This window comes from Vulpes lagopus, chromosome 1 (genome assembly GCF_018345385.1).
Source record: "Vulpes lagopus strain Blue_001 chromosome 1, ASM1834538v1, whole genome shotgun sequence".
Classification (NCBI taxonomy): domain Eukaryota; kingdom Metazoa; phylum Chordata; class Mammalia; order Carnivora; family Canidae; genus Vulpes; species Vulpes lagopus.
This window is the reverse complement of record NC_054824.1, coordinates 150,508,402-150,520,099: the sequence shown is the minus strand read 5'-3', so window position 1 is coordinate 150,520,099 and position 11,698 is coordinate 150,508,402. Positions and strand designations below refer to the sequence as shown.

General features: G+C 45.8%; 1 protein-coding gene across 4 annotated transcripts in view; it reads left to right on the top strand.

The window, feature by feature from the left end:
• The first annotated feature begins 1,973 nt into the window (after positions 1-1,973).
• Positions 1,974-11,698, top strand: part of DESI2 (desumoylating isopeptidase 2) — a 45,713-nt gene continuing 35,988 nt past the window's right edge. For 3 of the 4 annotated variants that reach the window (XM_041752473.1, XM_041752468.1, XM_041752462.1), the window contains exon 1: positions 1,974-2,256. In XM_041752473.1, the coding sequence (XP_041608407.1) occupies positions 2,215-2,256 (42 nt within the window). In that variant the 5' untranslated portion in view covers positions 1,974-2,214. Of the gene's footprint in view, positions 2,257-2,324; positions 2,791-11,698 lie in introns of those variants that run through there. The other variant, XM_041752467.1, reaches the window with a different exon arrangement.

Sequence of the window (11,698 nt, the reverse complement as noted above, 5' to 3'; positions counted from 1 at the left end):
AAAACAGAAGAGATTATCTTCATCCCCATCACCCCCAAATTTCTAACCCGTGTTCATTTGTCTTCTATATATTCTATGCCACCACTACATACCTGCATCGGCCTTATATGCTGTCGCTATGGATGAAGCATCCCTTGTACTCAAGGCCAACCCTGCCACTTGTGCACTCGATTGCATCTTCTCACCTTGCCTTTAGAAATCTCCCCCATCTCCTAAATCATCAATTTCTCTCTCTTTGCATACAGCTCTACCTTGGGATCTCTCATCTTTCAAATGGCCTCCGTTGACCACACAGCCCTATGCCACTATTATCTCAAATTGCCAATAGTCCCCATTTCTTCACCTTGCGTTCACTCATCAAACCATTCCAGATATTCTTTGGATCCCACTTCTCCTAAGGCTGCTCATGTCAAGATTATCAGTAACCTCCTTACTACTGAATCTGATAGTCGTGAGGCTCCTGTGTTGCATGTTCTCCTGCCTCTGCGGCTCCTTTTCCTCCTCTACTTGACCTCTTAAAGGAAGAATCCTAGAGCTTTACCTTCGGCCCCTTTCTTTAGCTACACATTCTCTGATAGGTCATCCAATCAGCCCCAAGGCTTAAGAGTCTATTGATAATGGCCAGTTTATGCCAGTGCCTCCCTGACATCAGGGATGTCTACCAGGCATTTGAAACTGAACATGACCAGACCATACTTCTTGATTTCCCTTTTCCCAACTGTTCTTCCCAAGTTTCACATTTTATAAATGGCACTACCACCTACAGAATCTCCTAAGCCAAAACAGCTAGAAATTATCCTTGAATACTTTCTCCCTAACAAATTCAACACCCAACTCATTCAAGTTCCCATAGGCTCCAGTTTCAAAATGTTACAAATAGAATTTTCTCAGCGTTCCCCAGTACTCCCAGCATCCAAGCCACCTTTTGGCACACGCTGTGGAATAGCTTCCTAACTGCCTGAATGTTAGCTTTGTTCTTCCATTTTGATGGTATATTTGTCCAGATATTTGCCATTCCAGTCTCAATTTACACCAAAGCTCGTCACCAAGACCCTCCAGCTGCAGCCAATCTAAGATTGTCAACCACTTTACCCTATTCTGATTCTCTACAAAGCACGCATCACCCATATTTGTCCTCCCGCCTTCTGATTACGGTATTCCCCAGGGCCTACAACACTACCAGGCATGTGGCGGGTACACAACAAATACTTATTGAATAAATAGAAAAGCAACTACTTGTGTCCCTGTTTATGCTAACCTGTGACTACGGCACTCTCTTCCCATGTCAGCAAGATAGTTTCATAAAATGTAAGATTTCGCATTGAGCATTAACTGGACGCATGTCGTGGCCCGGCCCTCCCCTCCCCTCCCCTCCCCTCCCCTCCCCTCCCCTCCCCAGCAACCTGCCTTCCTCTATTTCCTCACCCCTCCACGTACAAAAAAAAAAAAAGGCAAGGAGGGTGTGGAAAACAGAGTCGTCGCTATGGTCTTTTGCCACATTCCATTCCGCCGCCTTCAAAGGGCTCAACGCGACAGAAACTAACAGCAGCAGCACGGAAGAAAAGGCAAGGTTGAAGGTAGAGGACTTCACCTGCAGCCAAGGGCGGACCGCACAGGACCGGCGCGGATCCCAAGCACTGCATGCTGGGAGCTGTAGTCTCCGGAGGAGGCCTGGCACGGTAAGGAGCGGGGCCCGCGCTGCCTGCTGGGAGCCGTAGTTGTCGAGCCTCGGCCTCCGCGCCCGGAACGGCCAGCCGGAGTCCCCTCGCTGCATGCCGGGAACGGTAGTCTTTCTGGTACGCCCCGCTCCTCCAGCGCGGAGAGGCGCCATTTTAGGTCCCGAGGTGCCGCCGCTCGGAGCCAGAGCGCAGGCGGGCTCAGCCCCGGCGCCGGGCCGGCCCCGCCCCCGGGGCGCCTGGCGCCCGCCCCCCGCCCCCGCTCAGGCCCCGCCTTTCCCCACGTGTCCGCCGCCGAGGGGAGGCGCCTGAGCCGGAGCGGGCCCGCCAGCGGTCCGGCCCCGTCGGCGCGGAGGGTCCTGTCGGCGGCGCCCGGGAGCGGCCCGGCTCCCCGATGCTCCCGCGCCGGCTGCCGCGGGCCGGGCTGTGCGCGTAGTGCCCGGCTCTGGCTCCCTGAAGTGGCCGCGGGGGTGGGAGCGGCCTCGGCCCCGGGGAGACGGAGCGGCTGGAGGACGAGGCGGCGGCCGCGGGGAGGAGGATGGGGGCTAACCAGTTAGTGGTGCTCAACGTGTACGACATGGTGAGTGCGGCCCAGGCCGCGGGGCTCGGACCCCGACCGCGACCGCGACCCCGACCCCGACCCGGGCCCCTGCGCCTCCTGCCGCGCGTCCCCGCCGCCCGCTCGGTTCTCGGGGTGGGGGAGGGGAGGAGGCGGCTGTGGGAATCCTCGCGCACGTCGGGGCGCCCGCGGGCTCGGGCTCGGGCTCGGGCCCGGGCCGGGGCTCGCAGCGGCTGCAGGGGCGGCGGGGCCCCCTGCGCCTCGGCGGCCGGGCGGGGGCGTCCTGGGGCGCAGCGTCCGTCGCGGGGCCTCCCGCCCCCGGGCCGCCGGTCCTCCCCGCCGCGCGCCTCTTCCCGCCCGAGTCGTCAGGAACTCCCCAGTCCGGAAAGTCGCGGTGTCGGGCCCGTGCCAGGACCGCGTCCAAGGAGGACGGAAGCCGACAGCCCCTTGCCTTCGGGGCCGCCGCACTGACGTGAGCAAGCCGGGTTGAGTTCCGTGGCTGCGCCGGGGGCTCCCCTGCCGGCCTCGCAGCACCCTTCGCAGGGGATGCAACAGGTACCCGGCGTGACGGCAGGAGACGGGAGGGGAGAACTTGTTTAGGACGAGGTCGTCTAACTTCGGAGCACAGCAGGCCCTCGGAACCCGGTCGGGGGTCGGTTTGCCTTTTAGCTGCCGTTGAAGGTCCCCGGTGGAGGAGCATGGTTGCGGCGAGGACGCGTGCTGCCTGGGTTCGTTCGCTTTCGGCTGATGCGTCTTTGCCTCTGCCTTCCATGTGCCAAGTCTCCTGTGAGTGGATTGGCAGATGAAGAAGCCCTCCTCATTTTTGTTGGGCTTCAAGATGCAGAAGAGCCGAAATGCTAGATGTCAGGAGTCCTGGTTCTCACTCACAGATCTAAACGTGTTCCCTTTGCGTTGTGTATACCTTTCTACATTTACAGCGTGACCTCTTGGGTCTGAAGAAACTCCCGTGCCCTAATCTGGGAATTATGTCAGGATGGGATAGAGACTGCCCCGGGGGACTTGAAGGGAGGTCTCAGTTCGTGTAGGGGGCTGGAGGTAGAAGGAGATGGATTAGCATACTGGAAAAACAGTGAAACATGGCAGAAAAAAAAAAATTAGGGAAGAGTACAACTGGACAGCCTAGAAAAAAGCAGGGCACTTGGGCAGGTCTTTGGCCTGTGTCACTAGGTTAGGAATCATTCTCTGGATTTCAACTTTTTGTGGTACTGGATACCTTTATTGTTCAAGACGTTTTATTGCCCTTTTACGGTTTCGTTGCCACCCACCCACCTTAGTGATCTGCATTTGGGTTTCTTGTTTATTCATGAAGACTATTACAAAACATCTCACAGAATATATTCTGCTTTTGAGAGCACAGTATGCCTTTTCTTCAGGATCATTAAGGTCTTTTATGAGTTAGGGTTATGCAATGGCCAGAGGGTCAGAGACTAAAAAGAATCTGAGAGTAGAGGTAGGGAGAAGTTTTGCTTTTATAATAAAACTGTAAATGCATTTTTTGGCATATAATGGGCTTCCTTACACTTTAGGTACTCCATGAATCACAACAATCATTGCTAATTGTGTAACTGTAGGAAAGGCTAGAGCTGATATTTAAAGCAGTGTATTTCAAAGGGAGGAGTGTCCTGAAAGATGTTAAAAACATTAACTTGTTAATAAAGATCTTATTCCTTACACCACTTTTGTAAAGTAGGTACTTACAGAGGAGGCAGGTAGAGAAAAGGGTAAATTAAACCTGCCCAGATAACTAAAAATAGGATCTAGAATTTCTAGACTGCAGTCTGATTATCCCCTCTACTGAATAATTCCTGTATTTATTTCTTATGTGTGGCTTTTTGCTAGCAATAGGAGGAGAAGGAGCTTATGAATGTCTTATCGGAATGGTAAATAGTTGAATTATTAGACTTCTAATAAACTTGCCCTTGCATGTTCTTTTGAGGGCTTTCAGGCTGTGGCTGTTCTATGTCACTAATCCTGCAACCTGCAATTATTTCATTATGACCTTGTAGATGTCACAAAAATGAATTATTCTTTCTTCTTTGAGGAATTTGGAATATCATAGGGGAGGTTACAACCGTAGTAACAATTTGAAACAAAGTAGCATGATTTGGATAATGGAATCTCAGAACTGGACTTAAAGGGGGAGACCACATGTGGTTGTAGGAACAGGGATTGCTGAGAGGTTCAGGGCCCACTACAGGCAGAGAACAGTCTGCATGAACAGTGTGGCAGGGGCAGGGGGAGAGCAGAGGTGGGACTGGGAAACACCATCTGGTCCATAACTAGAGTATGGGATGCACAAAAGAGACAGACGGAAAGTTTGATTAGAACTTCATTAGTAAGACGGAAAGTTTGATTAGAACTTCATTAGTTTGGGGCTGGGACATGGGCTGATGGGGGGGCAGGTCTCTGAACCAGAGGGACCAGCTCAGGTTTTCATGATAGCAGGGTGATCAGAGTTACGTTTTTAAATTAAGACCCACGTGTTGAGGTACAAGTTTGCATCTTTTATACTCCGTTTTCTCAAGTTGTATTGGTTTTAAAACGGTTTTACCTGATGTCAAGGGCAGATTCTTTCTTTCTCTGATGCTCCTGCCCATGCATCATTGATGCCTTTGACGGGGATCGCTGTTGTCTGTACAGACCCTATCTAGCTGTCTGTCCAGTCCAGACTTTGCAAACATCAAAGTCAACCTTTGATTTGCATTTATAATCACTATTTATAGGGACCCCTTGTCATGTATCCTTGTATCTCTGTCTGGGAGACTATCACCTGCTCCAGCTCTGTGTTTTTTTTCCTATTCCCTAGATTGGGAATCACTGATGGTTTCTGTTCTTCCATAACTGCCACACATGAAAGAGAAATCGTATCAGGGTCACCTGTATTAACTTCTTCTCATGGGGGGATGGGATAATCCTTAAAAGGCTACTTAATCTTACAAAGTACTGCTAAATTATTGCTTGCTGCTTTCTCAGTGATTATGTTCCTCTTTGTACTTTGGGGTAATCTACCTCCAATAAAACATGTCCTGGGTTATTTTCTGGGTCTTGGAATGAGATTATTCACATATTCCTGGTTTACTGGTGGGTATCAATAGGAAAGCAGGTGACTCGGCTTCGCTGCAGTTGCTAGGAGTCTGGTATAGGCGCTCTGGCACAAGGGCTTCATTTACCATAGACCCAGATTTTGCAATTTTTCAGATTATCTTGGCTAGCAATGGATTTTTAGAAAATAAAAATATGCAGTAGCATGATAATATTTACAGATTCATTCAATAAACAGCTTTCTTCCTATTTTCAGATAGTATCTGTACATCTTCAGAGCCTTAATAGGAAGAAAAGAAAAAACACTTTCTATGACTCTTCAAATAAGGAAGTTTGTGTCCGTACTTCTTTTAACCATCCCACCTCCATCTGACTTCTTGAGGAGCGTGTGAGAGGACCTGATTTCCCACACACATCTACATCTACTTCAGACTTTAAAAAAAAAAAAAAAAAAGATTTTATTGATTTATTTGAGGGAGAGCACGTGTGCTCACACACAAGCAGGTGGAGCAGTAGGCAGAGGCAGAAGGAGAAGCAGACTCTCCACTGAGCAGGGAACCCGCCGCAGGGATCTATCCCAGGACCCCGAGATCATGACCTGAGCTGAAAGCAGATGCTTAACCACCTAAGCCACCCAGGCGCCCCTACTCAGACTTTATTTTTAAATGAGTTCCAGACCCTAAATAGACGCTTCACCCAAATGGTTCCATAATATCTCTGAATCAGCACGTCCAGAAACAAACTTCTTCCACTTCCCTTGTCTCCCCGGCCCCAACCTCCCCATTTACTCCACCTCACACACCCCCACACCCGTATTCCCCACCACCACCACCACCACCACCACTACTCTTATGTCATAATGTTGTCTTGATTACTTTCTGCTTCGTTTCCCAAGCCAGAATGCTGGGAGTAAAACTATTGATTCTTCTTTATTACAAACCCTCAGCGTCCAGTCACCAGGCCCTATCTCTTGTAGTTGGGTTGATTCTGAAAGTAATAACTTGTCACTCAGTAACTTCAGCTGGAAGGATACTTGAGTCCAGAGATAAACAATCCCTAGGTTAGTTCAACAGCTCAGCTGGGGCTTTGGGAACCAAGACTTTCTATCTGGCCACTCGCTGTCCTCACCATGTTGGCTTTTGTTCTGGTCTGTCCCCTCAGAGTTGTAAAACAACCGTCCCGGCACCAGACACAGGATCCTCATCCAGCAGGAGGGGAAGGAAGACCGAACTGAATAGGACCTTTTTCTATATGCACCTCTCCTTTTCATAGAAGAGGCTTTCCCAGGGCCACCCTCCTCTCCCAAGGAATTGTCGGGAATGGATTCACCTGTGACTGGTGAGGGGGGGGGTTAGGCGTGCAGGTGCTGGCTGGCTTTTCTGGCCTGCGTGGCGAGCTCTGGCAAGGAAGGCAAGGGCAGGGAGCTGAAGATGGCAGTTAGCTGGGACCTGTGGTGCATGTCACATATTTTACCTTCTGAGCATTCTTTACGTTGGGTACCTTATGCTCATTTCCACTGTTGCTTCTCAAGTTCAGGTCCTCATTATCTCTGTGTAATATAGTAGCCTTCTCCTGGTTTCAGTCTCTGCTTTTTTTTTTTTTTTTTAATTGGAGTTCAGTTTGCCAACATATAGCATAACTCTCAGTGCTCATCCCGCCAAGTGCCCCCCTCAGTGTCCATCACCCAGTCACCCCAACCCCCCACCCACTTCCCCTTCCACTACCCCTTGTTCATTTCCCAAAGTTAGGTGTCTCTCATGTTTTGTCACCCTCACTGATATTTTCACTCATTTTCTCTCCTTTCCCTTTATTCCCTTTAACTAATTTTTATATTCCCCAAATGAATGAGACCATATAATGTTTGTCCTTTTCCGATTGTCAGTCTCTGCTCTTAACTTCATTTTAATCCATTTCCTCTTCTGTTACCAAAGTAGTCTGACATGTGAACAATTGTGCCATTCCTCCTCTTAACGTTCACCTGTGGGATAGAGGCTAATAACCTTTGTGATATGACCCCTACCTGACTATCAGAGGTCCAACTCCTACCGATCCCCCACTGCTTCCCACCCCAGCACACACATTTTGTGTTCACACAGTGGAGTTGTTTAGTTGCGTAAACAGTAGCAATGGAATGTAGTAGGAATGGTGCCAGTACTCGAAAATAGCACACAAAGGTCTTCGGATGTCCCTCCTCTTTGTGCCCAATATCTGTTTCTGTATTTATTCTCCTACTTTTGCTTAGTGTATTACTGGGCTTTTGCTTTGGTTATTGTAACAGGATGATCAAATGAAGGGAGGAAGATCATGGGAAGGTGACAGGAAAAATATCAAATATTCTTCTTTGACACCATTTTTTTTATTTGTTCAAACACTATGGGACTAAACCGAGGAAATGTTCTTAATCTGTTTATTTTGTGAGGTTGGATCTACATCACTCCTTGAGAGGCCGTACTCACCTTTGTCTTCCTTCACATGCTGCTGGATGAGGACACTGTGTTTGATGCTGTGACAGTCATTTCACAACTATGAGGACAAACCAAGAACAAGTTGTCACTCCTTGGAGGATAATCTTTCTGAAAACATTGCCAGAATCATAATATAGATTAACCAGCTAATGGGAACTCGTCTTAATTTCCTTGTACCAAGTTTGCTACTTGGGCCAGCACTGCGTCACTACTTGACATAGAATCAGTTAAGTCCATGAGTCTAACTGGAAAAGGGCGGAGGGGGCAGTCATAAACCTACCCTCCTATATCACCTATAACAGAATCTTTGTCTTTTTTTTTTTTCCATTGATAAAAGAATTCAATCTCTGTATTTGTTTCCTATTGCTGTGATAACAAAATGCCAAAAACTAAGCAGTTTAAAACAATGCAGATTTAGTATCTCACCACTCTAGAGGTCGCAAGTTGGGGTGGGCCGGGCTGGCTCCTCTGCTCCGGTCTCACAAGGGTGAAATCAGGGTGTCAACCAGCCTAGGCTCAGGGGCACACCTGGCACCAGGCTCATCCAGATTGTTACCAGAATTCAGTCGCTTGTAGTGGTAAGGTCGGGGTCCCATTCCTTGCTGGCTGTCAGCCGGAAGCCCCATCTCAGCTGCTTAATAAAAGCCTCTTGCAGTCCTCATTCGCATCCTTGGTCTTCAAACGAGCCTCAGTGCCTAGAGTCCTCCTCCCACCTCAGATGTCTCTGACCTTGCCTTCTGCTGCATCTCTTCTACCTCCATCCAGAGAGCGCTCTCTGCTTTTATAGTTCATGTAATTAAAGGGGACACATGAGGATATGCCAGGGTAATCTCCCTATCTCAGATTGTCTCTGTCTTAAATTACATCAGCAGAGACCCTTTTGCCATGATTCAGTGACTGATTCACAAGTTCTGGAAACTAGGGTGTAGACACCTGATGGAATCATTTTCTCTATCACACTATCTATGAAAGGTATTTTGTAAACCCAGAAATACCTTTTAGAGTCCCTTGACTTGGCATGGAATAAATATGTATTCAGTAACTTAAAGTGGACAATTTAAAGTATTCAAAAAATAAAGCATGGAGGGGAGCCTGGCTCTTTCAGCCAGGGGAGCACACAACTATTTGATCTCAGGGTCATGAGTTCAGGCCCCACATGGGGTGTAGAGATTACTTAATAAGTAAATAAAACTTAAAAAAAAAATACTATGTGGAAACCTTTTGCCTGAGTGGCTCATACTCAGGTGTTAAAAGTGCAAGCATGTTGGTGACTACGGGCCCTTCAGACTGCAGTGATATATTGTGTATCAGCCCCAAAGTCACATTTTTTATAGAGTTAATGAAATCAAATTTAATAAAACTGGTAAATTAAATACTGCTAGATATCAATGAGAGCTTACTATTTTAGGTGACTCCATTAAATAGATTTTTTTCTTAAAACAGGACATATACTTCTGTTTGTTGACCGATTTTCTACAAGATTACTGAAATTCCAAAGTGACAGCATTGTGCACGTGTCACCCCATTGGTTAATAGAATGTAAAGGGGAGACTGCCAAAATAAATAATCATAAACTATAAGAAAGGCAGAAAAATAATCAAGGGAAATGAGATACATGAAAATAGCTTTAAGTTTCAATTAATCTGAAATGGATTTAGCCATATGACTGTGATCACCCCCCAAAACAATAACTTAAAAACTAATTGACCCCACATTATTTGAAATAAAAGTCTTTGCTCACTAAATTATGATGTCATCCTTGTCATAATACTAAATGCTGGCCCATACAGCATTGGGGAGTCTCATTACTACACTATATTAATTATTATAATTTCATGACGTATCTTAGTATATGGCTAGGCCTGTTTCCTTTCATTCTTTTTCCCAAGTTTTTTTTTTTTGGCTATTACTCACTTCCTTATTTAGGCTCTGAAAAATTCCATACATGGTTTGTCACTTTGGTTTTTTTTAATTGTGTTAAAATACACATAAAAGTTACTGTCTTAACTGCTTATGGCTATACAGTCCAATAGTGTATTTTCATTCCCAGTGTTGTGCAGCCAGTCTCCAGGACTTTTTCATCTAGCAAAGGTAAAAACTCTGTATTCATTAAACTCCCCTGCCCCTCTGCCTCCTAGTTATTGCCATTCTACTTTCTAATGAATTTGGTTAGATACCTCCAACGTAGAAGTGAAATCCTGTAGTACTTGTCTCTTTATGACTGACTTATTTCACTTTGCATAGTATCCTCAAGGTTTATCCATGTTGTCAGAATTCCCCTTTTTAAGGCTGAATAATGTGTCGCTGTGTGTGGGGGTGAGTGGGTGTGTATACACACGACATTTTGTTTATCCATTCACGTGTCCCTGGACATCTGGGTTGCTCCCACCTTTTGAGGATTAGGAATAATGCTACTGTGAGCATAGGTCTACAAATATCCGTTCAAGTCCCAGTTTCCAGTTCTCTTGGATGTATATACTAAGTAGTCGGTAAATTGTTGTTTTAATTGGAATTGCACCAGTTTTATTGCAGTTTAAAGTAACTTGGGGAGGCGCCTGGGTGGTTCAGTTGGTTGGGCGTCTGCCTTCAGCTCAGGTCATGATCAGCCCCATACAGGGCTTTCTGCTCAGTGAGGAGCCTGCTTCTGCCTCTCCCTCTGCCTGCTAAAATCTTTTTAAAAGGTAATAAAATAACTTGGGAAGAATTGGCATCTTTCCTATTTTCATATTCTTTTTCCCCCAATGATGAAAATGGGTTTTTGTTGTTGTTGTTGCTTTTTGAAATTTTTATCCAGAAAATGCAAATAGTTAAATAGGTTAATTCTAAGCCTGTGTATCCAACCCATCTATTAACAGAATAAACTTAAGAAGTAGATGAAATATGATTCTAGGTTGTTTTGCCATAAACATCTTTGCCACAGACATTTTTGCTGCATAAGTAATTGACTGTAAGGCAACTTGCTATAAAAAAAAAATCACAACAAAAATAAAAAAGGGCCTTTCATTTAAAAGGACATAATGAATTGTGGAAAATGAATAACAAAATTAGAGGACTTTATTGCGAAATACAACATATTTGAATGCTCTTAAAAAGTGTATATTGTGCAAACAACTGATTTGATTTTGTGGATTGCACCAGGCATTCATCTTCCAAGTCTTTATTTGTAGTAGTATACTTTTTTTTTTTGCCTATTGATTTATGTCATTTAGCATCACAGTTTTGCTTCTTTCACCAAAGTTTTTCCTTATTAAGAGAGGTATCAGTTTCCAAATACCAGGATGCATAATTTGTAACTGAGCTTTGCATTGCATCCTGCAAGCCTCCTACGCTGCTGTTTTTCTCTTGGCATATTGTCACATGTTCATTAACAGACATTCCAAAGTTCTATGGGAAGCATGAAAGAAGTGCTAACGCTGTAATGCATTTATGACTGAGCTTTGTTATCACTGTAACTGCTATGTTCTCATGTTCTAGCACAGTAGAGTATGCAATCTGGCTTTACGCTCTTATTTCACACTTCTAGTAGGTTCCATCACCGTATTTTTTATCAAGTTGATATATATAGTTGTTACCATCCACTATTTTAAGACCTCCGTGGCTACGTGTCAGTGTAGAGATCGCTAACTAAGATTTATATAACATTCAAATAGGAGCTTTGTTAATGGAGAAATAACTGACAGCTAGCTTTGGTACATTAACCCTGCCAAGGGCAGTTGATTAGTCCATGGAGAAATGAAGCCAGACTGTCATCCAGTTATTTTCTCTTTTATGGCACAGTTTTCTTACAGCTAACTGGTTATGCAGCAGAAATGTTTGTGGCAAAAGATATCTATGGCCAAGATGCATGTAGCAAAAATACCAGACAGGAGTAAAAAATAACATGGTATATTAAGTGGGCAGTAGGGCTAAACAGGAAAACAAAACAGGGGAGAGTG